The 27,184-nt window shown below is 36.9% G+C and overlaps 1 protein-coding gene and 1 long non-coding RNA gene across 2 annotated transcripts; both read right to left on the bottom strand.

The window, feature by feature from the left end:
- Positions 1 to 331: 331 nt before the first annotated feature.
- On the bottom strand, positions 332 to 2,757 carry LOC139743570 (uncharacterized; the record flags this gene model as incomplete). The annotated part of the gene is made up of 3 exons (XM_071654051.1): positions 2,661 to 2,757; positions 1,637 to 1,863; positions 332 to 447 (listed from the first exon to the last, which is right to left on the bottom strand). Coding segments are annotated over exons 1-3 (427 nt in total), but the record flags the coding sequence as incomplete, so codon positions are not given.
- Positions 2,758 to 7,905: 5,148 nt separating this feature from the next.
- Positions 7,906 to 23,747, bottom strand: LOC139743579 (uncharacterized). Its single transcript, XR_011711765.1, has 3 exons — positions 23,639 to 23,747; positions 10,616 to 10,674; positions 7,906 to 7,995 (listed from the first exon to the last, which is right to left on the bottom strand). It is a non-coding gene; the product is annotated as an uncharacterized lncRNA (long non-coding RNA).
- Positions 23,748 to 27,184: the final 3,437 nt, after the last annotated feature.

Below are 27,184 nucleotides of genomic sequence, written 5' to 3'. Positions count from 1 at the left end.
GAAGAATACAATACTATGAACAAATAGCACAGGAGCACATACTTAGTTCATTTTTCTGCACCCAAACAAACTCTGATTCAAACTTTGTACAGGTTTTTCCAATGTATCAAGGCAAAATTTCACTTTTCAATGTGAAGACATTGAAAGAATCACATCATAAAAGCAGTATATCCAGTCATCCATATTCCCCATCTGCGGTTTGTTGTCGTATCAATCGTCACTTTCATAAATGAATAAAAGTTGCACACAGTGTGGTAGATGATACTGTATATTCACAATATCCTCGGTAAGTCAAAATGAAAAAGACAATGTATATATAGGAAAGAAAGACCGTTGCCATGGTGATACTCACTGCCTATTGTTCCGATGCCGTAGTCTGCTTCATATTTCTCTTCCTTTCCCTTCTTTTTTCTCCCTCTCTTCAGCTTGCCAAGGAGACTCTTGGAACTGTTCAGATAAATTTGTTTTTATCTTGAATTTGGAAACCACAGTATATCAAAACTATTTGTACACATTTCAACATCATGAAATATTAAAGGCCATACTACTTTAATAAAAATACACTATCATTAAATTCAATTTACATTCAAACTCGAGACATGGAATACTTTTGATGATTATATGGCATTTGTGGATTTTCTTCACAAATGTCCAAAAATAAGAGGCAAATTGCTTAAATTCATCATTAAGATGTGTTTTATCACAGATACACTGTAAAAGTAACATGTATCTCACTAAATCCATCTGCACTATTTTGAGAAACAAAGTTAGTATACAGGATACAGGTGCACATGAACTCATTCATCACAGGTCCATCCATTGTTCCATGGAATGAACGAGAAAGTATCAATAGAGCCGTTCACACTGCCAGAGAACACCTGTGACATGAGAAAAATCATGACATTTTCGACATCTGAAGCATCTGCAGAATATAGCAGAGCAGTGTATAATTCCTGTAACCTCTTTCACTGACTATGAATTGGTGGCAGTTTCTCGTACATGTATCCCTACGAAAAACCGCCACCTATTCATGGTCGATAATTTAAAAAAAAAAAAAACATGACTAATGCAAGACCAGTCTATGCAGGCAGTGAATGCTTCCCATGCACGCATCCACTGTTCGTAGTCTCGTCGCATCAGACATTTAACAGTAATACCACAACTGTATCTTCCACCTAGATTTATAGACCAATTCTAAGAGGCGATTTGTGTATTATGGCCCTCTATCGGCATGGGCAGCGCCATTACTGTGGTGTTCACGCCTACCCCCCCCCACCCTCCCTACATTAGCAAATGATGCACGCGTGCACGGAATGAAAAACTGATGCATGGTTGTTTTAGCCAATAGGCGTCTCGTACTGAGTGCGTGAACACTTGCTAAATGCGCGAACCTTTGTTACAAGTACGCATACTCCTGCTACGAGTGCGCAATAAACAAGGGGGGGTAGGTGTGGGGACACCGCAGCTTGAGCTAATAGCTGTGCCCTGTAACCGCAACTTGTCTGCTGCCCTCAATGAACCCGAATCCGTCTATAGGCTAGGGAATAAGAGGAGGAGGAAGAGGAGGAGCAGGAGGAAGAGGAGCAGGAGCAGGAGTATCGAGGAGGAGGAAAGAAGGAGGGGGTCAACAACTGACCTCTTCTGAGAGCTAAGGCTGAGGGATGACCCGTGGTGACCTTTGGTCATCATCTGGAAGTTCTCGGAGTACACCGAACGACTGTCGCTCTCGTCTAGCTCCTCATACATGTAGCCCAGGTTGTCTGATGCATGATGGGTAGGGGGCGGGGCCGTAAAGCTCTCATCCATCCAATCACCAACCGTGCCGTCGGGAGCCTGGTAGTACACGTCCAGGAAGATCTCCACCTGAAATCAGACAAAAGAGCACGCACAAATTGAGCGGCATTGACTGCAGCGCTTGGTTGACCTTCTCAGTGTAGAGAAGAAAACATGAATGTTCCTCCTCATCACAGCACTTACTGTATGCACCATATTTTTGTGGGGGTTTTATTTTTGTGAATTTGGCAAAGTCACATGATATTTTGCAAATTCAACAAAATGCAAAAACATGAACTCTGATCTCAACATAAATGCAATGTGCACTTCTACATCCATTGTGTCCACCTTGGTTGCAAATTTAACCAGTCGTAAAATTGTCGGGAAGTTTTGACTTGCAAAACACGACTCCCCCCTAAAAAAGAAAATAATGAATAAAAGTATCCTAGTATCTTGCTATTACGACAATAGCATAAACAGAATTGCAACTGTCTGATACAATAAATTAGCTTATATCTTCACTGTTGCAAAATTATGAATCTATGCGGAATTATACTTTAACAACCTTGACAATTCTCTGAAAATGTTCTGAAATGTAAGTTTGAAATGAGACATTCATGAAGAATGTTCTTGTACTCCCTCCTTGAATTTTGATACAGATTATCCTTGTCAATAAATACTGGAAAATTGGAAATATGAATTCAAACTGCCCTGCAAGGTTTGATTAAAGTGTTCCTAACATGAAACTTAAAAAATGAAAACCTTCCCACTCTCCTTTAAAAAAAAGGAAGAAATACAATCATTGCACTGGTTGGTCATGACAACAAAGCAAATCCTAATTGGATAAACAAAGGTTTGGCTAGTCTCCAATCAAGCCTCTATCTTACATGAGTGCTTCTGTTGTTGTGGTCCAAGATGGGTTCTCCCTGAATCTTCAGCATTCCACGCTCCATCAGCTCTTGTAGCACCATCTTGAAAGTACCCACCGGCCTTGTAGAAATTAAGGCAAACAGTAACAACAATTGTATACACTTGTACAACAAATACTTAAAGGACAAGTTCACCTAGCATGTGGGTTGAGTGAATGCAGCAATATTTGAAGAGTTTGTTCGCAAAAACCGATAAGTCCATATTTGCCAAATGGAGATATTTGCGATTAAAGGTCAAGAAAAATAAAGAGAATAATAAGAAAATTTTTGCTTCTTTTGACCATAACTTCAAAAATGTACCTTTATATGTAGTGACCAATATATCATTTAAAAGGTATTATTTTGTACTTCATGACAGAGACAGTACTTCAAAATCTTTAAAAATGGACTTATCGGTTTTTGCGAACAAACTCTTCATTTATTAGTAGAACACATTAGTGAGAGTTTGAGGAAAATCGGACAATCCGTTCAAAAGTTATGAATTTTAGAAGTTTCTGCTCAGTCACGGCTGGATGGAAAGACTAAGTAAGCTTGTGATGTCACATGAGTACAATGGTATACAGAAAGAATATAAAAGAAAATTCAACATATTTCCATTTTTCTCGCATAACAAAAGAACACTCCACTTCTCTCTTTCAGAAGGCAGGGGGGATGATATTACCCTTAACATACGTCAGTAGCAAGTCGAAGAAATTTGCACTTTATTCAAAAAGTAAAGTTTTGTTCAATTCTCTTTTTATTTTCCTTATATAGTTGTATGCATGTGACATCATACACTATAGTGGTCTTCTCATCCAGCAGTGACTGCATAGATACTTAAAATATTCATAACTTTCAAACGGATTGTCCGATTTTCCTCAAACTTTCACTGATGTGTTCTACTAATATTGCTGCATTCTCTCAATCCTAATGTATATGAAGGTGGATTTGTCCTTTAATAGTGACAAAACTTCTGTATTCAGAGTTTAAAACTAGTCGAGTCGGACCTGACGGAGCCTGCCTGTCACACTTTATATATCACTGCAAGATACAGTGTAGCAGCATCATTTTGATTTGTTCTGTCTTTTCCCATGTAGAAATCAGTGTACAATTTTTAATAATGGATGGTCAAATTTTAACAAATACATCATTTTAAAGCCTTGAGCTTTACTAGCTCTTTATGTAGAAAAATGGAAATTCAATTTTGGTAAATTTTTTGTGTGTTTTTTGTTTTAAGTGGGCGGTGACATTATGATGGCCCTGACTTTATTTGATACAAAGGCTATGTTAAATTATTGTGACTGCCACAGGTTTTTTTTCCCCTGAAATACTATTGACTATCTTCCATACCGCAGTCTACATTCATTTTTATGAGCTACCATATGCATACTCTTACTTGTGCTAGTGACATTGTAAATATCAGAGGTAAGATTTTCTCTCCCATACAACACATTACGACACACATGTCTATCATGACATAATGAAATTATCATTGATATCATCATACACGTATATGATTATGACACAAACAATGCCACTGCTACCACTTCCACAACGATGTACTACTTCAACTACTTCTTCCACTGCTACAGTGTACCAACTATTATGACAACAACTACTGCATATATACCAGAGTACTTGAATGTACCAACACAGAAATCTAATCAACAGGAAAAAATGTATTACAAAACCCGAGCTTTTCCTTCATTTCCCAATGTTCCTCAGAAGAAAAAAAAAGGCAGGTGTTCTAAAACTTATGAAGACATGGGTGGACTTGTACAAAGCTGGTTTTGTCAACAACAACAACAACAACAACAACAACAAACATTCCACAAGAACACAGGAACAGTTAACAGGTATATATTATATATTACTCATACATTGATGCTATCATATGTGCACATAAAATGATTATATAATGTCACTGCAACAAAATGCTAACAATAACCTCTTTGAAGGTTAATACATGGTTAATACAACCTGAGGAGAAGTTTGCAATACACTATGTATGTGAAAAAGCAACACTAACAATCACAAAATCTGCTATGCATTGAGCAATACGTGATTACTGCAATGGACAAGAATTCAAGTGGCAATGGAGACTGTACATGTAGATCATTAGATTCACCATACACATTATTTTTAACTTGACAGAGTCATGGAAGACTGGGGACAAACCTTTAGCTTAATTGGCATCATTGTAAAGCATGCCTCAATACGTTTCTCAAGGCATAGTCAGTGATGTTTTTTCATCAAGCTTGAAGGTTTGTGTGTATGTGTGTTTATAAAATATTTTTCTATGTCTCTCAATGAATAGTTAATGACTGTATTTCATAAAGGCCTTGAGCTGTGTTTAGTATGCTTGTTTTTTGAGTTTTTTTCTTTCTTTCTTTTGAACCTTTGACCGCTCTATTAAAGTGTAATTTTAAAACATCAGTGAACAGAGGGGCCATCCGGGAGTGGCAGTAAATGTAAATTCCATTCGAAGAAGGTCTTCTTTTATTATTTTTCAAATGGAGTCTTGCTTTCCTACACGTGAGTGGGCTGATCCAGGTAAAAATGCTTTTTATATGTGCTACGAGTGGCCTACATCAAATGAAAAAAAAAGGTAGGGAAAAACAAAGTTTCAGTGATCAAAACATCTTCTGTAGTACAAATAGGGGTCACAAGAGAAATCTTATCAAAGCATTATTTTCTGCATCAACTACTGGAATGTCTTGAAAGTACAGAGAGAATTCCACATATTTTCACTTTTCTTGGCATAATATGAAACACCACTTCATTTGTTAATACCTCCTTCAGAAGACAGAGGGAATACAGTAAAACCTGTCTTAATGACCACCTGTGTAGTGGCCATCTGTCATAAACAGCAACTGAAAACAGCAATTTCAAACCCACGGAACTTTTTATCATTTTTTTTTTTAATGCTGGACATGCAATGAGCAAAGTTGAAAAGAAAAATCCCATGCTTTGCCATGATGTAAATTTTATGAGAAATTATATGGGTTTTTTTAAAGGACAAGTTCACCTTCATAAACATAAAGATTGAGAGAATGCAACAATATTAGTAGAACACATCAGTGAAAGTTTGAGGAAAATTGGACAATCGATGCAAAAGTTATGAATTTTTTAAATTTTTGTGTTGGAACCGCTGGATGAGGAGACTACTACAGCTTGTGAGTCATATGCGTACAACAGTATAAAGAAAATGTAAAGAAAATTCAACTTATATTCACTTTTTTCGCATAATAAAAGAGCACTTGACTTGCCTCTTTCTAAAGGCAGGGGGAATAATATTACCCATAACATTTGTCGGTAACAAGTCGGGGGAATGTGTACTTTTTACAAAAGATGAAATTTTGTGAAATTCTCTTTATATTTTCCTTATATTGTTGTACACATGTGACATCTAAGTTATTCACACACTGCAGTAGTCTTCTCATCCAGCGGTTACTGCACAAAAACTTCAAAAATTCATAACTTTTGAACGGATTGTTCGATTTTCCTCAAACTTTCAATGATGTGTTCTACTAATATTGCTTCATTCTCTCAATCCTTATGTTTATGAAGGTGAACTTGTCCTTTAATGACCAGTATAGATACTGTATATTATCGTACAGGAATGACTTTTGCACACAAAACAAGGAAAAGTAGAAATTACGCGGTGCGTAACATATGTCCCCGCCGGAAGTAGCATTTTGTAACAAAATGTGCAATATAGGTAAAAAATCAAGGTCAAAGGTCAAAGAAGTCAAAGGTCAAAATTCTGTGTAGAAGTTTTGAAGCCCTCACCTAGTGCCATCACATAAAGCAAATGGAATCGAAATTGGGTTAGAAATGGCGAAGGAGTAGCATTTTGTAGCCAATGTACAATATAGGTCAAAAATTAAGGTCAAAGGTCAAAGAAGACAAAGGTCAAAATTCTGTGTAGAAGTTTTGAAGCCCTCACCTAGTGCTATCACATAAAGCAAACGGAATCGAAATCGGGTTAGAAATGGCGAAGGAGTAGCATTCTGTAGCAAAATGCACAATATAGGTAAAAAATCAAGGTCAAAGGTCAAAGAAGTCAAAGGTCAAAATTCTGTGTAGAAGTTTTGAAGCCCTCAACTAGTGCCATCATATAAAGCAAACGGAATCGAAATCGGGTTAAAAATGGCGAAGGAGTAGCATTTCGTAGCAAAATGTACAATATAGGTCAAAAATCAAGGTCAAAGGTCAAAGAAGTCAAAGGTCAAAATTCTGTGTAGAAGTTTTGAAGCCCTCACCTAGTGCCATCACATAAAGCAAACGGAATCGAAATCGGGTTAGAAATGGCGAAGGAGTAGCATTTTGTAGCAAAATGTACAATATAGGTCAAAAAATCAAGGTCAAGGGTCAAAGAAGTCAAAGGTCAAAATTCTGTGTAGAAGTTTTGAAGCCCTCACCTAGTGCCATCACATACAGCAAACGGAATCGAAATCGGGTTAGAAATGGCGAAGGAGTAGCATTTTGTAGCAAAATGTACAATACAGGTCAAAAATCAAGGTCAAAGGTCAAAGAAGTCAAAGGTCAAAATTCTGTGTAGAAGTTTTGAAGCCCTCACCTAGTGCCATCACATAAAGCAAACGGAATCGAAATCGGGTTAGAAATGGCGAAGGAGTAGCATTTTGTAGCAAAATGTACAATATAGGTCAAAGGTCAAGGTCAAAGGTCACGACTGAAATTCTGTGTAGAAGTTTCAAAGCTCCCATGTAGTGCTATCATATAAAGCAAACAGAATCAAAATTGGCTCATAAATGACAGAGAAGTAGCAAATTAAAGATTTTGATCACACACGGACGCACACACGGACACACGGACGGACGGACGGACGGACGGACACACGGACGGACACACGGACACACACACGTACGGAGCCCGTTTCATAGTCCCCTGCTCGAACTCGTTCGGCGGGGACAACAATTACATAAACTGAGAATTTACATGAAAATCCAACAGGCAACACCGCTTTATATTCAATTAGTACACCATGCAAGCTACGCACATGTGAGAGGAACAGAATCACAGATGAAGTACATGTATTCATGGTACTGTGGCATTTGGCCGTTTATTGATCAGTTGGGGTGGGTTTATGTGTTTGAGCAAAATATGCCAACTTGGCACTCTGTCGACTGAGTAGGGAGTGCATACATCACATTGCACATAAAGAGTAAAGTTATCTTGAAAAGCTTTAAGGGGTGACTTACTTGTTGGACAGGTACTTGCTGAAGTTCAAGACGTTGATCTCAACCATCTCATGACTCTCAATACTGCTACCCATGGCCCACTCAAATTGCTGTGGACGGACACACACAAAAAAAAAAAATAGAGACAATGGTTAAAGTTTAGAAATTGACCCCTCCTTTCATACCAGCCAATGCCTGGTTAAAACAACAACAACAACAACAACAACAACAACAACAACAAAACAAAACTTCACGTTACATTTTCACCACTTGTAGAATTAAGATGGAAAATCTCCTGACAAATCATACACTATACCTTTGTTATGTGATAATATGAAACTTCAGAAACTACTTCTGATGAAAAATAGACAAGATTTTACAAAGAGCATCAGGAAATGGCAGAGCCTCAGGTGGACATCCAGATTAAGTCTTTGTGCGCTTAGAGTGTGGATTAGCACAGAAAGCCCCATAGTGTTATAGACACTGTTCAAAGTCCCTGGCATAGAAGCGGATAAGTGCCTAGTGGCTGACGGAAAATGATATTCCCACGGTGACAGGCTTGCTTTGAACATTAAAATTCTACAATGACAAATCTAGAACTCAAAACAACAAGTCAACTTTTATTTATTTGCTACAGAACCAAAAGTTACACTTGATTTGGGATGTTTAGTCCATTAAAAAATTCTTTAATTCAATAGAATGAATTTTCTGTAGAAATTACATTATATGCAAACAAAAACAAAAAGGAATACTCTAATTTTCTGAGGATGGAATGCTTCAGTATGAATTACACAATATGATCCTGACTTTTCAGTTTCCATGACATAACCTATTTAAAAAATCCAGACTATAAGAAATTCTTTCCAACAATCCAAACTGATTTAGACTGCCTTTGTTTAAAGAGCTACTTGTACAATAACAACATGCTCCACTACACTTATAGTATACAAGATAAGATGGTAATGAATGGAAGGTTTATTTGCATTTTATCACATCATCTGTCAATCAAAATTATCCCACTGAGTTTTGGAGGTTAAACAACATTTCAAGAGCAACTGTTAAAATGTAATCATACAGTATGTGATGTGAAAATATTCAAGGCATCTTGTACCACATATATGCCACACCTTGTAAATTCTATAGAGTCAGATAAAATGACAGACATCTGCACAATACTATGCAACGAAATCTATATAATTGAACAAATCAAACAAAATTGAAGTTTGATTGGAACCATATTATATTTCATGCATAATCATTAAATCTGAAACAAAATTGCATAATATGTATATGTCATGCATTTTCAACTGTAGTTATTGAGCACAAATGGGCAAAAAATATCAATTTGGAAACAAAATATTAAAAAAAAAACAACTCTGAGACAATATACCTACAACACCAGGAGCAATACTGAAGGTTAACAACTGATAAAGAACAAGAACATTCTAGAAACAGGTGTTAAAATAAGCACACAAGTAACACACCAACCTGACTATTCCTAAATCAATAAATGGTGGTTCATGGCAAATACAAAGACCTATTGTGTGTGAGACCACTGTTCACAATCACTATGACTGAAATTGTGGAGTTCCCCCATTGAAATACTCAGCACACTGGGTGTTTGACATTTAGAACAAGTAAATGTGGGTCCTGAGGGGGGTGTTTCATAAAGCTGTTCATAAAGTTACGGATGACTTACGAGCGAATGGTGATCAGTTCTTGTGCTGAATTATTGAAATTCTGATAAGTATAGCACTTCAGAACTGATCACCAGTCGCTCGTAAATTGTTTGTAACTTTACGAACAGCTTTATGAAACAGGGCCCTGTAAATATATACTTATGAAAGGAAAAATCTATGGGTACAATGTGTCGCTGCATTTACATAGTCATGGGTTAGTTGTTTCTTCACGTGTTTAAATGAGAAATCAAAATGTTTGCCACATCAAACTAAGAGAGCATTATGAAATGAAATTTGAAGAAAAAAAAAGAAGCACAAAGCCCATGTGTATCCTTTGTGGAAAAAAACAAATCTACATTCTATGGTTAGATTATCATAAAGTCCACCTAATGCTGAGATTGTAATGTTTTGCTAAACTGTCTCTAAATGTTGCAACCTTTGAGTATCAAAGGAAAAGTACATTTGTAAGTGTTGGCTATACTTGCCCAATAAATTTCCTAGAAGAGCTCAGACGAAAAAGTTCATAGATCATTCAAAAGGTTTTCTAACACCTCACACTATAAACACAAGCATCATTACAAAAACAACAGTGGGTATTACATTTTGAGTTGACAGTGATACTCAAAGTTGACAGTAAATTGCAATGTACATGCTGATGCTTTATATTTAGATTCCACATAAACATATGAAATGAACAGTGACAATAGGCGTTTTCACATCAGCCCGATAAAAATCCAAGCTCGAGATATTTTTCGCGATTGCGAATTAGAGCGCTATTTCATTTCTTATTCACATCAGCCCGAAGAGAATTAGCCCGCATATTTTTCGAGCTAATTCGACAGCTGAGTATGCTATTTCAGAAATTTCCCGAGTTGGACTCGAGAAATTTTCTCGATCAAAGCGATACAGTATTAGCGCACTAATTTGTGTTCATATTATCAAATAGCGCGCTATTTCGTGATTGGGTTAATTTCCCAAGTCAGAAAATAGCGCGCTATTTTGAAACATCGGGCTGATGTGAAAACACCTAATGTCAGTATCATATTCTTACCTCATCCCACACAACTTCGTTTCCAACATTTTCGAGGATCTGCGTCGTCTGGCTGACACCTGGATATAAAGAAAACATAAATAATGCATATTATAATATTTTGGTTGGGAAACTCAGCAATATCTGCCTCATGGGTATAAATTTATAAATAAGGTTATAATATTTGTACACATATCTCTGCCATATAACCTTTAGAATGAATGCAGAGTTGTATAAATGTACAGAGCTGCATCTGGTATTTTATTCCACAAGTTTCTTTAAAGGGATAGTACAGTTTTGGTTGAGATGAGAATTGGGCTTTTAAATTTTTGCAAGATACCAAGAAAACACTTATGATATAGTACAGAGCCTACCGTTTTAAGAGGAATTCAAAGTTTATTTGATGAAAATCGGGTTTGGAATAACTGAAACATCCAAAAACAAAGTAAAACAAAGCAATCGTTAAAAAGTGTGGGTCCCACACTTTACTAGAATCATTCTTTTTTGGATATCTTGGCCATTTCAAAACCAATTTTTATCAAATAAACATTGAATTCCTCATAAAATTGCATGCTCTTTCGTATTTCATATGAGATTTCTCATTACGTATCTCACCTAAAAATGTTAGAAACCTGAAATTAGGTCTCAACCAGAACTGTACGATCCCTTTAAGTTCTATTTGCACTTTTTACAAGCACAAGGGAGATTTTTTAACAGTGTGCTAAAGTTGTCATTCAGGGTCAAAAATAAAACAACTTTAAACCATCATAGTGGGCCACGGATAGAATTTGTGAATAAGAGTATGCATAAACTTTAATAACAACCACTGTACAATAGAGTTCTAGTTTTACTATCCCACAGTAGATTATAGCAGTTGAAGTAATACAGCTATTTAGGTGCATTATGTAATTAATATGCTGCGGAGGGGTAAAATTGTTTTAACTTTTCAGCAAACACTAAAACTCACATGTACTGATATTTTTTTAAAAACAAATTATATTTTTTTCTTATATCCCAAAGAATTTGATGACCAATAGTGATGTCTACGAAATTTGTAGATTTTAACCCTGGTAATGGCTCAGCAGTTTCTAGACCAATGCTAGACAACACTGATGTTCACTTAAAACAATTAAACATAAATATTGTTGAGCAACATTCAAAACATAATTTGTTGCCTTTATTAACCAAGAGGATACAGTGTATATTCCAAAAGTACATTGTACTTTGTAGTACATATTGGCTTCCATGGGAGGAAAACAGAATTTGATGTGGCACAATAAGTATCCATTTTTATCATTGTTTTACACAGGCAAAGATGCCACTCTGTAATTTGCAAAATATTTTCTTCAAAGTAATCCAAAGATGGTGATTGCAATCTGATATGACTCTCTATGAAAAAATAAAATGCATGGCTTCCCTTCCTTTTGGGGGATGGGGTGGAGGAGCAGGGTAATAAAAAGGGAAGATGTACACTTTTTATTCATGAGTATTGCTACACTACATTGATACTGCTTAATACATGTACATTAACAATATAATCAAGTGTGTAGTGGTATCTATGTACAATTCAAAAAAAAAATGCTTGTCTTTCCACTGCAGGTACCACTTTTGTGGAAAACTGTGACATCATGACTAAGTATTTTAAGTAATTTCAAGGGAAGTGAACAGAGGAGATTATGTCATCCTGAAAAATTCTGCACTTTGACTGGGATATGCATGACGCCATTTTTTTTCCACAATTGTAGTTGTCGAGGTCACAATCAAAATGCTACTTACATGTACAATGTAGACAGGAGTACAACGTTGTACACATCAATAAATTGCTTTCTACAGTGCAAAATGCAAAGATTATACACCAATAACCTCTGCATATCATTGCCTGAAACTACTAAATGGGTAGCCCACTGGGGAATATTCAAGTTCCTCAACAAGCAAAAACAGGCCGATTGACATTTTTCAGGTAACTGTGGCAATATTGACAAACATGATTCTGACATTTGCACACCAGCGGTCAACACACAAAGCAAGAAAAGAATGGTAAACCTTTGAATATTGCACTGAATACTTTATATACACCAAATGTAAACGTTGGCTGGCGACTCCTGCGCACAGGTGGGAAATGAAGGGATACAACTGTATGTACATCCATTATAAAGAATGGGGAAGGTTTTTTTTTCTTTTTTTTCTTTTTTTTTTTTTGCTTCTTACCGTACTAGTTATCTCTCTCTGCGCAAAGCACTGTACATGTCCCCCCAAAAAAAATTACAATCAGATTTTTCGCATCGATAACTTCCAAGTTGAGCACATAGTTGGATGCTCTTGGAAGTGCATGTGTTCACACAATGAACATAACTTGGAGGGAAGGGATTCCTAGATATGCTCTAAAAATCCTCATTTCTCTCTGACTACTGAAGCAAATAAGATGGGGTTTTCTGTAAGATGTGGGTAAGAAGTTATAGTTTCATACCCTGAAACTGCATTTAGATTGATTCACTATCTTTTAAGTTGTCATTTCAGAGGGTCCCATTGTAATTTTTTTGGGGACATACGGTACTTTATACTTGCCATGCTTTTTCATCAACATTCAATGATCAATTAAAACTTGACCTACTGTAGTTGTAAAGTTTAACAAATCCACTCAAGTGTAGCCTCTGACAAATAGGTAGGCCATGGTGACACACACGGGATTAGGAGGATTAAGTAATCTCTACGAGAATATTGACCAATATGTTCCAGATCAGCACCCCCTTTTGATGAAGAAAGCACTCGAGGGTGCATGTCAAGTGCCAAACAAAGCAAAGTAACGGTTTCTAATCTTCAATCTTTCGAAAACTGCTGTACAGGTTTACCCACGGTCAAATACATTGTACATGTGTTATGAGAGACCTAGCATTTGGAACAATAAAGATGAGAAGAAAATAGAATGGGGAGAATAGAAAAGCAGAGAAAGGATGGGGACAAAAGGATGAATAGCTGGACAAGCAAAATCTACAATGCAAATGACATGTGTATTATGCATATGTGCAATTTGTAGGAGTCACACAGTTTTCTTTGTACATGTACACACAATAGGCAAGTTTGCTAGTTCATTGGAATCAGTTACTTCTGGTAAATTTCTGTGATGTCACATGTATACAAGTATACATGAAATATACTGCACATTACATTATATGTGCATACAATATGTACATGTACCAGTAGTAAGATACACATTCATAAATTATCATTCCACTTTGAATAATTTAGGGAAGACCACTAATGAAAAATGCAAATAGTCCTTGTATGGAAAGACATCATAATTTTTGAAATCTTCATTATGTAAGCTTTGCAATGTAGTCCAAGAGCATTAGGTCAAAAAAGGCCTTAACCTGGACATTTTTGGTAACAAGCTGATTTTTTCAGGATAGGGCCAGAAAAATGTCTAGAATAACATACTAAAAGTCCTCATGAATCCTCCTTGAGCGTTTTCCGCAATCCAAGATGGCGTCCAAAATGGCCGCCATTTCCAGAATTTCTTATAATTTTTCAACCAGAGAACCCAAATACAAAATTAAAATGTCTAAATATATGTTTTAAAGCATGAAGAACTCAATAAAACACATGTCAAGAGATGTTGATGCACGCAAGTACCGAAATCCAAGATGGCGTCCAAAATGGCCGCCATTTTTTGAAATTCTTATAGCTTTTCAGTCAGGTAACCCAAATACGAAATTTAAGTGTCTAGATATATGTTTTGAAGGATGAAGAACTCAATAAGATACATTTTAAGAGATGTTGACGCACACAAGTACCGTAATCCAATATGGCAACCAAAATGGCCGCCATTTTCTGAAATTTTTATAACCTTTCAACTAGAGAACCCAATACACAGTTTAAGTGTCTTTACACGTTTCGAAACATGAATAACTCAATAAAATACATATTAAGATATTTAGACGCACGAATGTGCTGATTTTAACGCTCGAGCTCTTCCTTATATGGAAAATGGGGTGCAACCAATTTTATCTCACAATTATGTAAATAAATGTCAATATATTTTATAAGAAACTTTTTATTTAAAATATAGTTCTTGTGTGTAACGTATACAAATAAAAGCATTTGCATGTTAACGTCAAGGAGTGTGTCCTTGTTACGAGAGAAATATTTCACCAACAGATTTGTTGCTAAACATAAAGCCTATACTAGAAGGCAATATCCGTTTACCACATGGTCTATTTTCGTCACCTTAAGCACATGAGATGAAAATTTAGTGCTAGCCCCTTTTTATTACCAATGCATTTGATGTCTACCATGAGGTGAGTTCCAGTTGAAACTGTCAGTTATCACTTGAGAAATAAAAACAATTCTTTGAAAAGTAAAGTTATTTGTGCATGGAGGGGGGATACTCCTCCACCATACGAGGGACCTTTTTTCTTTCTTTTTTTTACTCGAAAGTGAAATACATAGTGCAAGCGTTTGGTAAGATATTCAATTATTTCCATCAAAGAGTAGGAAATTGGATATAAAGTAGTATTCAGGGAAATGGGCAATATGATTATGGAAGGGTGTGGGGGGGAGGTCCTCTCCCCCTCCCCCCCCCCCAACATGAGGGAGATTTTGCATTTTCAGACCTGATATTCAGACATCCTGATGCACCCTATTGGTGAAATATTAGATTTTTGTTTCCATCAAAAAAGGGAAAAAAAGATATACAATCATGGAAGTGCGCGGTTACAGGGTTGCCTGCTCCCACACGAGGGAAAATTTCGTATTTTCACAGAGCTGTTGCATCCATTTGATGAAATACCCGATATTTGTTTTCTATTTGAAAACGTGAGGAAAAATATATATTCAGGAAAGTGTCGGGGAGGGAGAAGTGTGAAAGGAGAATACTCCTTCCCATACCTCAGAAATTTTTGTATTTTCCAAATTGAAATTCAGAGATTTAGCGGACTCTTTGGTGAAATATCTGAGATTTGCTTTTGTCCTAAAAGTAAGAAATTAATACTTATGGAAATATGCGGGGGAGGCGTATGAGGTGATGCACCTTCCCACAAAATGGAGATTTGTTTTTTTTTTTTCAGGTTACGAGTTTTATGGTGCGCTCTGTTGATGAAACACTAGATTTTTGTTTCTAATAAAAAGTGTAAGTAGAATAAAGACTAGTATATTCAAGGCAATGAGCTAGTAGATGATGGGGGGGGGGGTCACTTTCGACTGGAGGGAGTTTTGCATTTCGATGATCATCATTAAACGGCCTAATGCACCCTTGGTGTTATATGGAGAAAATTATCCATTCTCGAAGAGTAGATAATAATAGTCTCATTATCCCCATCCCCCATAGAAAAGAAGGAGCTTTTACACTTGAATAGAAATGAAATAATTATATCATTTACACACATTTGATGGAATATTTGGGAATTGTTAATCAAAAGGGAAATTTAATATATATTGGGGGAAGTGAGCGGTTGAAGAGTTAGGGCAAATTACCCTTCAATATGAGGGAACTAACTTTTGCATTTTGTAAGTGAAAGATCTGGTGCACACTTTTTGATGACAGATTCGGAAATTTGTTAATCTCAAAAGTGTACAAAGTCTATAAAAAGGGGCCGAGCGAGGGACATTTAGCATTTTTATGATTACAACTGAATGACAAAGTGCAAATACTTCAGGTTGAATATTTGGAAAATAATGATTGTACAGGCCACCACCTTCCCCAAGGAGGAAGGGGAGGGATGCATCCAACCCAACCTATACCCGTTTTGTGCACATTTACAGGAAAGATTCCACTGGACCTTCTGAGTTGTTGAATCTCGAACATTATGTTGAATTTCTTTGTCTCTTGAAACAGGCTAAAAACAGCAAATTTTGATGAACAAATGGCGGCCATTTTGGGCAACATTTGGTTTTCGGGAAGAACTCACGTGATTTTATTTGTACTTATGTGCTTCATGATCTCTAAATAAGTATTTCGTTGGGTTCCTTATGTCTTAAAATATATATTTATACATTTAAGTGCGTATCGCAATTACGTAGTTGCAGGGTTATGAGAAAAACAGGAAATGGCAGCCATTTTGGACACCACTTTGGATTTCTGGAAGTGCTCAAGTGCTTTATTTGTGTTTCAAAATCTCTGAATAAGTATTTGGTTCCTTGAGACTCAAAATGTATATTTCGACATTCCAAGTGTGTACAGTTGACATCTACTTGCAAAATTATGAGGAAAAAAATCAGGAAATGGCGGCCATTTTGGACGCCATCTTGGATTACGGTACTTGTGAGCTTCAACAACTCTTAATACGTACTTTATTGAGTTCTTCATCCTTCAGAACATATATGTAGACATTTAAATTTTGTATTTAGGCTACCTGGCTGAAAAGTTATAAGAATTTCAGAAAATGGCAGCCATTTTGGACGCCATCTTGGATTACGGTACTTGCGTGCATGCATCAAAATCTCTTGATATGTGTTTCAATGAGTTCTTCATGCTTCAAAACATATGGCTAGACATTTAAATTTCGTATTTGGGTTACCTGACTGAAAAGCTATAAGAATTTCAGAAAATGGCGGCCATTTTGGACGCCATCTTGGATTTCGGTACTTGCGTGCATCAACATCTCTTGATATGTATTTTATTGAGTTCTTCATGCTTTAAAACATATATTTAGACATTTAAATTTTGTATTTGGGTTCTCTGGTTGAAAAGTTACAAGAATTTCTGGAAATGGCGGCCATTTTGGACGCCATCTTGGATTGCGGAAAACGCTCAAGGAGGATTTATGAGGACTTTTAGTATGTTATTCTAGACATTTTTCTGGACTTATCCTGAAAAAATCAGCTTGTTACCAAAAATGTCCAGGTTAAAACTAATACTCTTGGACTAATGGTATATTTAAACTCATAATAGGGTATTAATGCATTATGGGGAAATACTGAATGGAAACTGATACAAATGTTGCTGTGGAGTAGTACTTGGTCCAACTCACAAAACTATATGGACGAGGCTATGAAGTGCATACAGTACGTACATGTATGGTGTGCGCACAGTAATTTTCGATCTCCCATAGATGTAGACTTATTCCATTCATGGCCTGCGCAACAGGACAGGGAGGGGGAGGGAGGGAGGGGGAGGGAGCTAGGGGGGTTCTCTTACCACTTGCCCCCCCCCCCCCACCACTTCTTGCAGAAAAAATAGGATTTGACTTTGTGTTGTTTATCTTTGCTTGTCAGCATCTGATGTTGGTAGAGGAGTGGCATCAAAAACTGTGAAGCTTGGAAGCCAATTTTGATAGGGAAATGGCATCCAAAAGTGTGAAGACTTTCTTTTTTCTTTTTTAACCCCAGTAGTTACTCCATTGAAACGTTAAGCTATCTCTTTACCTCCGCAAAGGGAGGAGGTCATGCTTTCATTACTGTTGGTTTGTTGGTTGGTTTGTTTGTTTGTCCGTGTGCAAAATGACTCAAAAAGTAGTTAACGGATTTGGATGAAACTTACACAAAAGGTTGAGAATGACACAAGTAACAGATGATTGAATTATGGTAGTGATCCAAGAATTTGGGGGGAATTTTAAATGAAGGATTTTTTATATCTTGGCAGGAAGGGTCAATGAACTTGGGAGTTCAGGCTGCGCGTATTTGAGGTTTGCATGTGCGCACTAAGGTGCGTGCTCTAGCTTCTACCAAGGTGAGGCGCACCGCGCAGCTGGATGTTTATGACGTAACAAAAGGCTTCTACATGTATATCTGGGAAATCGGGTGACTTTCAGCACTCATTCGTATGGGTGGAAATCACAGATCTCTATGGAAGAACAAGATCAGTAGTGGAAATGAGCTGCATGCTTGGCGGAGGTCTGCGCTCTCAGAGTGCTTCTCTAGTTTTTTTCTTTTTTGCTTGTCAGCCAATTAACCCCGGAGGTGGCACCAGAAAAGTGTTAAATTAAATCAATCATGTTTTTTTGTTTGCTGAATTTGGGACACAATTGAATGTCATCTTCAATGAATTTCATCCCCTATCCTCACAATGAATTAACATCCCTATTTTGATTTAAACTGGGCCCCCTCACAAAAGAAAAACAAAGTATCGGCCCTTCGTTAGATAATATCAAAACAGTAACAGGAAGTACGGCAAAGAATAGTGGGATATTAGGTCAGGGTCAAGAAGCTATGAAAAGCTCTGTAAATGACAACATAGGCCAAGTTATTTCTCCAACCTGCATACAGTAATCCCACAGATTGCTGATTGGAGCATTTAAAAACTACCGTATGTCCCAAAGATAGACGGATTTGGAAAATAAACCTATCATGTCGAAGAATTACCTCTTTCGTGGTTTGGTGCTGCATCATTTTTGATTGACTAAGACCAAACAGGGCCATTTATCTGGCAAAATACAACACAAACATAACATGTTGGCTGTAAATATAACATCACTTGAGGCAGCATGACATCTCTTGTATTACAGCTGTAGGTTGCCCATACATGAAAATACTACACTTTTAATATGATAACAACGTCTTAAACATAATTTTGTGTGAAGTCAAATAGATGAAAAATCATTGCATGAACACAACCACACACAACAGACATACACTGTGTAGTGGGTATAGAAGGGAAAGAGAAAGAGTAAATGCACAACTACAATTATACAGCTGTATCTTAATTGATGATTATAATGAGGACAGTGAAATCAAGAATGATAAGTATGAAAAAAATAAAGTGCTACAACTGCATTTCAAAAAAAAAAAACACCCTTCATGTCCTTTTTAACAGCACATAAAACCGTATGCTTACTATCATAAGGTCAGTTGGAGGACTGAAAAACTGTACACAGTGAAAATTTGTACAGGTTGAGATTTTTTATGACTGTGAATCCCCACCAGTTGACTTCTTACTCAGGTGCAACAAAGTGGTCATCACACAGTTCAAATACCTTTCCATAATATTACCAACGTCCACCGGTAGTGCGGAATCAATTATCTCACAATGCTATGCACTGGGCTTCTGATATTTGAGAAGCCCAGGTATGGAAGAGTGCACCCTTTTTGGCCAAACACTGTTCCATGAGGACTATTGGCCCATTCTCAAACAAAAGATCGCAGGAACCATCAGTCCACAGCACCGTTATGTGGAAGGATGATCGGGGAATTAGGCAAGGATTTGAGAGCTTTTATGGATCATGACAGCTTAGCATGGAGGTATTTCTGTTGTTTGAATGGCCAGCTCCAAGAAAGTGTGTTGAAGTGTTTAAAGAAAGCAAATCTCTCAGAGAAAGGAAGAAAAAATCCTGGTTTGTTGGTGAGATTTCGATTTGATTTGCCCCCACCCCCCCCCCCCCCCTGCATAAGAATAGTGTATTCATGTTTTTTTAACCTGTGTGTAAACACTGTTGGAGCCTCAGTCTACCTACATTGTAGTAACATGCTTTAACCATCAGAGTTAGACATACATGTAATATGTATGATTTATGGCAGGACAAATTACTTGAATAAAACATTTTTAAAAACTGTCAGCTAGACCTGTTTGAAACTGGGATAACAGGTGGAACGGCTGTCTCTCTGCAACTTTTGCTGGCAGGGAAGCGATCTACTCTTATTGATGATTGATGCTTGCTCTACAAGTGCATATTTGCCTAGGTGTGTTTGCACAGTGCATGGATTTAGGCCTGGCTTATGTCATGTGATTAAAAAATAAATAAATAAAAATGTGAAAGAAAGAGTTTACATACATGTAGTCCAGCAATGTACCTGCAGCATGAAATTCTCTATTGTAGTCTAAAGTAGAGAAATGCAAAGAGCTATGGCATCTTCTGAGTACATGTATGTACAAAATGTAGTCATCAAAAAGGGTTGAAAATGTATTCAACATTAAATGAACATTTATTTTTCCTCATGAGGACAGGGAAAGCTGACAAAGATTACATTGTAAGACTACACAGCTATGTTCTGAACTTATAATATCTACCAACATTTGGAGAAACATTTAAGTCACCCTTTTTCTAGTCAACTATTCATGCCACTATTCACAGAAGAGACAGTGTTTGTTACATTTTTCATGCCACATAAAAAGTGATTCTTTTTTTTCTAAGGATGAGGTACGTAGAGCATACATTTGTATTATTCACAAGAAAGTCACACAAACTACACAACCTGATATCTATTATTAAGGGTTAAAAAGAGCTCCCTTTTTATCATAACAATTTTAATCATCTGCATATAGATCCAAAATGCGGTGTTGACAATACATCTCATCCTACTCCTGAAACACAACTAATTCCATCCTCACTTTAATATTCCTCTCACATAAAGTGTAATACAGCCTCCTGCAAAACAAAAATGTACATGTACACTATCAAGAATAAATGACCATTTGTGTTTCAAGGTTCATTTGGCGAAATGCATGCCACATCAGACAAATGGAACGGGCATAGTTGGTATTTTTGTTTTGTTCACAAGGCAGTAATATTGATTTTTTTTTCTTTAACAAAGGAATATAATTCATAGTCTTCTCATTCCAAATTGCAAAACCTGTTGCTAATATGATATTTCACTGGCAGTGAGTTAGAGGAATAGTGGCATTTTTTTTTTTTTTTTTTTTTAGGCTGGTGAGGTCAAGTTCTGCAACTCCTATGGGATCTACAAGTTATTGTAAAACAAGAAATTTTTGTGTGCATTTTAATTTCGCGAATTTCGCAAGCGCCAAGATATGTGAAATTAAAATACACATGAAAGTTCTTGTTTACACTATATGCATTGAACGCCAGTGGCAATTTGAGAAAATTTCACGCAGCAAAAATTTCATGTCACGAATGTATCATGTTTTACAGTAGTGTGTGCAAAGCTTGCTTGAAACACAATGTAGCATTTCACCATTAATACTGTCACTGAAACTTCTTTTCCTACAAAAGTGTCCTTTAATTAGTGTGCATCTTTTTTTCACCTTTCAGTCAATCTAGGTTCATTGTAAACTGTATTAAGTACCAAGATCAGACACTCAAAAAAAAAAAGCAACAGCAATGAACAACAGCTGTGTTATTTGTTTGTTCGTTTTTTGCAGTTAAACCATCAAAGTACACAAAAGTGATATACGTTATACAGATGAAACAAATTTTGATCAAATGTTTTTGGAGGAATCTAAGTAGATTTGATATGACATTGTTTTCAATATTTAAAGAGATTTGTGTAGTGAGTGCATGTGTTTGTGTAAAGTGTAATGATCAACAAGCTGTGTAAATCTAACAAGTATCATTTTTTTTATGGCTGGTAAAGAAAGTTAGAAAATAATTTGAAAGACAAAATACTAATAGGATAACAGAGACAGAATTGTTACAGACACCAAAAGGAAGAATGCAATCCAGAAATCTAGGAGATGCACAGAAAATTGTATACAATACTGCATACAGTAGGACCTGCAGCCAAACTTGCCCCAGTTACAGTTAGAACCTGTCTTTAGACAAGATCACCTGTCCACAAGGACCACTAGGTCTCTGTGTTGTTGTTGTTGTTGTTTTCCCCCTAAGAGCTTTTCACAAGTTAATTAATTGTATCTGGCACTATCACCTGCTAAGAAAGACTTTTTTAAGGACTTCTCCATGAAGTGGTCTTTCTTTAAAACAGGTTTTGCTGAATATAATGTCTCCTGCACATCAAACACCCAATAAAAGACTGGCATACATTTTGGAACAGCAATGAGGAACACACAGGTCTAACAAATCAATTTAGAGAGACTCTGTATTTCTAGACTCACAGTGTTAAATGAAAATGTGATTGAGCAAGACTTCATACCATTTTCAAAATTGATTTTGATTTAAGAGTAGAATCCTACACACAGAATAGTGAGAGTTTTACATGTAGTTGCCTCTTGCAAAAAGTGAAAAATTTGTGGACTGTGAAAGTATCACTGTTTATCCAGAGCAATGATCAGTCATGGTCAGTCGCATACTAATATATACAATGTAGTGTGCGCAAATTTAGGAGTTGATAACATCACAGTGCACTGTGATACATGAAAGTCTCTCATTAACATGCAGGCATATCAAATTACACTTCTCTGTGTTTCCTTTACAAATGAATTTAAGAACAGATATCTTAATCAGAGTCAACTTAACTTTATGTGAACACAGAGTGGAGATTCCTAATTCTACTTGATTGCACAATGAGCTATTAAAGAGTGAGTGAAATGAGAGATTTCATTTAATTATTAAAAACAGACATTTACAGAGCCTCCTCTTGATATTGACATATGTTCAGGGTAATATGATTCCCCGTTTTCTGAAAGAGGTACAATTATACAAACTAACTTTAGTTTAGTGCTTTCATAAAAAAATAAAACATGCTGAATTATCCATACATGTATATTTCTTTCACATTAGAGTCGTCTTCTCATGCAATGGTGGCACAGATACTGATCTTCAAAAAGTCATAACTTTTGTCTCGAATGGATTACCTCACTTTCTGTAAACTTAATTTTGTGTTCCACTAATATTGTGCACACAATCCACATATTCCATCTGGGTTTAATCCTCCTTAACTAAGCCTAATAGATTTTAATGGCTGCTTTAAGAGTCCAATAGGGCCTACTGAATAATCCGAGTTTTCTTTCTTGATGGTGACAATTGTAGAAACTTTTTAGAGGTTTGATTTGTCCATTACTGACCACAGAACAGTTGACAGGTTATATGCTTCCACAAAATGCTTCTTCCCCACTAATCTCATGCCTTTACGGCTTTACAAAAATAAATATGTATAATTTAAATCATAATGGATTTCTAGAACCCAACTCCACCATTACATTATAGGTTTAGAACTTCAGGTTGGGCCTTTTATGATAAGGCCAAAGGTTTGGTACCATGATCATGGCATGAACAAAGTAGAATAGCATCCATTTGCGATCATGCCAGTTTTGTCGGCCCCCTGTAAAATCAAGCGACACGCATTCCTTCGAATATTTTTAGTCTAAAGCGATCGTTCTAATCTCATTGAAAACCTGAGAAAGGAAAACGGAATGCTGATAATCAATAAACCACTGGGAGAGAAGACCTGTTTTGCTTAATCTGTATTTCGGTTCCTTACCCCTGAATGTTACTTTGGCTATCCGCTCCCCCTTGGAGCGAAATCCACGGGCACTTTTCAGGTGCACGATCAACGACATCTTGCTGGGATGTTTCGCCTGAAGATTCGGTCACAGACGATATCAGGCCTCAAAACGCCAAAACAAACTTGTCACGAAAGTTTCCCGATGTAAACCTCCATTTTGACGTCGCCCGACCGCTGAAGAGATGTGCTGACGTACATGTACGTGCAGAGTATTAGCTCACTGTTATATTGGTCTAAAATAGGAGCAAACAACTCGGAGAGCTCAAGAAAAGGGAAATTAGAATAAGAATGGATTACACAACAACAGATTCGTGGTTCAATACGTTCCCTGGCCTGTGGACCGCACTGTCATACGCTGTGTGATATCACGGGCACCCCCGCACCAAAATACACTGATACCGATCGCACCGCTGGGGTAGTCCTCTTCTACGCTGTAAAAAGAAGGCATCACCAACTCCACATCCAAGCACCACAACTCTCTGTGAGAAGAACGCAATACAAAGTTGTTGAGTTGTTCGACGCGTTCATTACAAAAAAGGGGGTTCCTTTCCCGACTAGTTGATAATTTCATTTTTTCCGTGGTAAACCACTGGAATTAATTTTCTCTCAAAAGACGTTATTGACAAAAAGCGAATAACATACGTTATGCTTTATTTTTAGATTAACATCGCTGCGGGTAATTCTAAACGAGACCAAGCATAATATAATGAAATTGCAGAATCACACCCATTATCAAATATGCGAGTCCGGAACAATCATTTAGGGAAGATGTGTTCTCACTGACGACATGTCATAAGTTCAAGCGGGTTATTTCTTTCTGAATATTTGCGCAATGTAATATTCTGAAAAGTAGGATGTAATTTTGGCGAAAATTCTATGACTGCCTAGGGAACATTAAAGGCAAAGTTGCACCAGTCACTCGAATGCTGGATCTATTTTGTTTCCTGCTCTAGAACGATTAGATTTCAATTTCCAGGATGGGACCAGACCTTATGCTTACCTTGGGAGCAATAATCGCATGAGACAAACCTACGGTTTCCCTCCTCGTATCAATTTTTCTAATTTTGCAAACCACTGTCTTGTTAAAAGGAGAGATATTTTTCCCAGTCTCCTACTCCTTCTCTTGTCCGTCTTCCTTGCATCCGTTTGTTGTTGTTGTTGTTGTTGTTGTTGTTGTTGTTGTTGTTGTGTTGTTGCTGCTGCTGCTGTTGTTGTTGTTGCTGCTGCTGCTGCTTCTGTTGTTGTTAGTAGTAGTAGTAGTAATAGTAGTAGCAGTAACGGTAGTAGTAATAGTAGTAGTAGTAGTAGTAGTAGTAGTAGTAGTCGTAGTAGTAGTAGTAGTAGTAGTAGTAGTCGTAGTTATAGTAGTCGTAGTAGTCGTAGTAGTAGTAGTAGTAGTAGTAGTAGTAGTAGTAGTAGCAGTAGCATTAGGCCTACGTGGATGAGAACGTGCACTTTTACTTTTTTCTGTTGTTGAATCTTTATATCTAGACGCTCTAAATTCTGAATTTATGATCTTCGTTATTCTTTGTGTACACATAAGAGTCAATTTGTTCATTTACATGATTGTATTCGTGGACCTATTCATTGTTTTCATTTACTCATTTATTCATCTTTCAGTTCACGAGGCTTTAAACGCAATCTCTAGCGATGTGCAATTTGGAACAGGCCTAAATATATAGCATTTCTACTAGAAAAAGAAAAGAAAATCAAATCAACTCAACTCAACTCAACTCATATCACATCGTATGATGATCACATCACATCACATCTCATCAAATCAGATTAACTCACATCACATCACATTACATCAAATCAGATTAACTCACATCACATCACATCACATTACATCACATCTCACCCCCACTTGACATCATTATCACATCACATCATATCACATTGTATAGCTTTTTTGTCATTTGGTTATGTTTTGTTTAAATTTGTCACATCGATCATGTGATTTATTTTGATTTGATTTGAGAAGCAGAATAAATACGAACGAACGAACGAACGAACATCATATCACATCGAGATCACTGCCCATTAAAAAGTAGAATTGTGCTCTGTAATGGGCCTGATTTTTCCAAGCATTTGTTCTGGGTAATAAGAGAATCAGATTTTCTGCATGACTCAAATAATACATTCACGTTAACTTTCTACGAAACCATCAGTTCATATAACTCAAATTCTCAGTGTATTCTCTCGTATAATGTAATATCTACTACAGTATGTATTATACTAACGCGCAATTCCGCTCGATAGCATGTTTAATGAAATTCAGTAGGTAGAGTTGACAGTAAATTATGATATAGGGGCCTACTTTTTCCCTTTTCTTTCACCCGTCCGCTTCCTACGTCCTTGCTGCAGACATTGGAAACTAAATATCAGGCTGCTTTTATATGGCTTTAAAGGCCCAGACAAACAAAAACAAAACAAAAAAAGACAAGCACAATTACAAGAAGGACCACTTCACCCCTCCCCCGCGTCTGTCTTGAAAAACTGTTCGTCTACGTTGAAATAGATAATAATGGGCCAAGTCGGCCCACTAATTGGGAAATTGGAACTGGTATGGTATTGAAATCAACTGCAGTTAATGAACATTCGATTCACAATTCATTGCGATGGGGATCTTGCAAATTGATATGGAACTGCAACTACATTGTATAACTTGATTAGAAAAATGTCAAGATTCCGGGGAGGGGGGGGGGGTCTCCCCCTGACAGACTCTCATCTCCCTGATTACCCCCACCCCCCCCCCCTCCCCCACCCCCTCCGGCCTACAGACCACCTATATCATTACTGAGTAGGCCTGCTACGAAGTGTATTATGTTGATTGCCCAGCAATATTTACCCTCATCAATAGCCCCTTCAGTCTCAAAATGACCCCGTCATTACATTGGTTTAGAGCCAATCATACAAAGAGAGTTTTGCCAACTCGGTTTCATTTGGGCTCATCATGGCGTGCATTCCTTTGTTGCATGCTTGCCTAATGCCTCCATTGTGCTACCCGTGGGACCAGAGTTGGACAAACTTTATGTTTAACGATAATTATAACAATATGGCACGGGGTTTGGAGAAGAATGTCGCCCTCTCTTGATCCAAGGTATAAAACCTGTAGTCCCTCCTTGGACATGTTGGACCAAACAGTTTCTAGTTTTAATACATAGCATGCGTTGCAGGTAATACAGTAGTATATCAACCAATCAGTCACTTTGCAAATACATGTATCATCTTTTAAAGGGTACAAGACCATGGAAACGAATTTTGAATTGAATTGAATTGAATTGAAACAATCACAACAGTGTATGATTTATGCAAGGTTTGACACTAAAAAGCGCTTGTATGCTCTCCCCGACAAAGTAAAATTTAAAAGTCGAGTAAGCAAAGATGTAACAAGCAAGAAAGTGGAGAATCAACTATCTGAAGGGCAAAGAGTACAGCAACCTTAATTCACTTCACCCGATCTCTCTACAAAGGAGACAAACAATGAAAATACACAAATAAATAATTATTTATTATTTA

Source organism: Diadema antillarum, unplaced genomic scaffold, assembly GCF_040938485.1.
Source record: "Diadema antillarum isolate AM-2024a unplaced genomic scaffold, OU_Dant_1.0 seq00001097_RagTag, whole genome shotgun sequence".
In the NCBI taxonomy this organism is placed as follows: domain Eukaryota; kingdom Metazoa; phylum Echinodermata; class Echinoidea; order Diadematoida; family Diadematidae; genus Diadema; species Diadema antillarum.
Note: the sequence above shows the minus strand (reverse complement) of the source record. Positions and strands in the feature narration are given on the sequence as shown.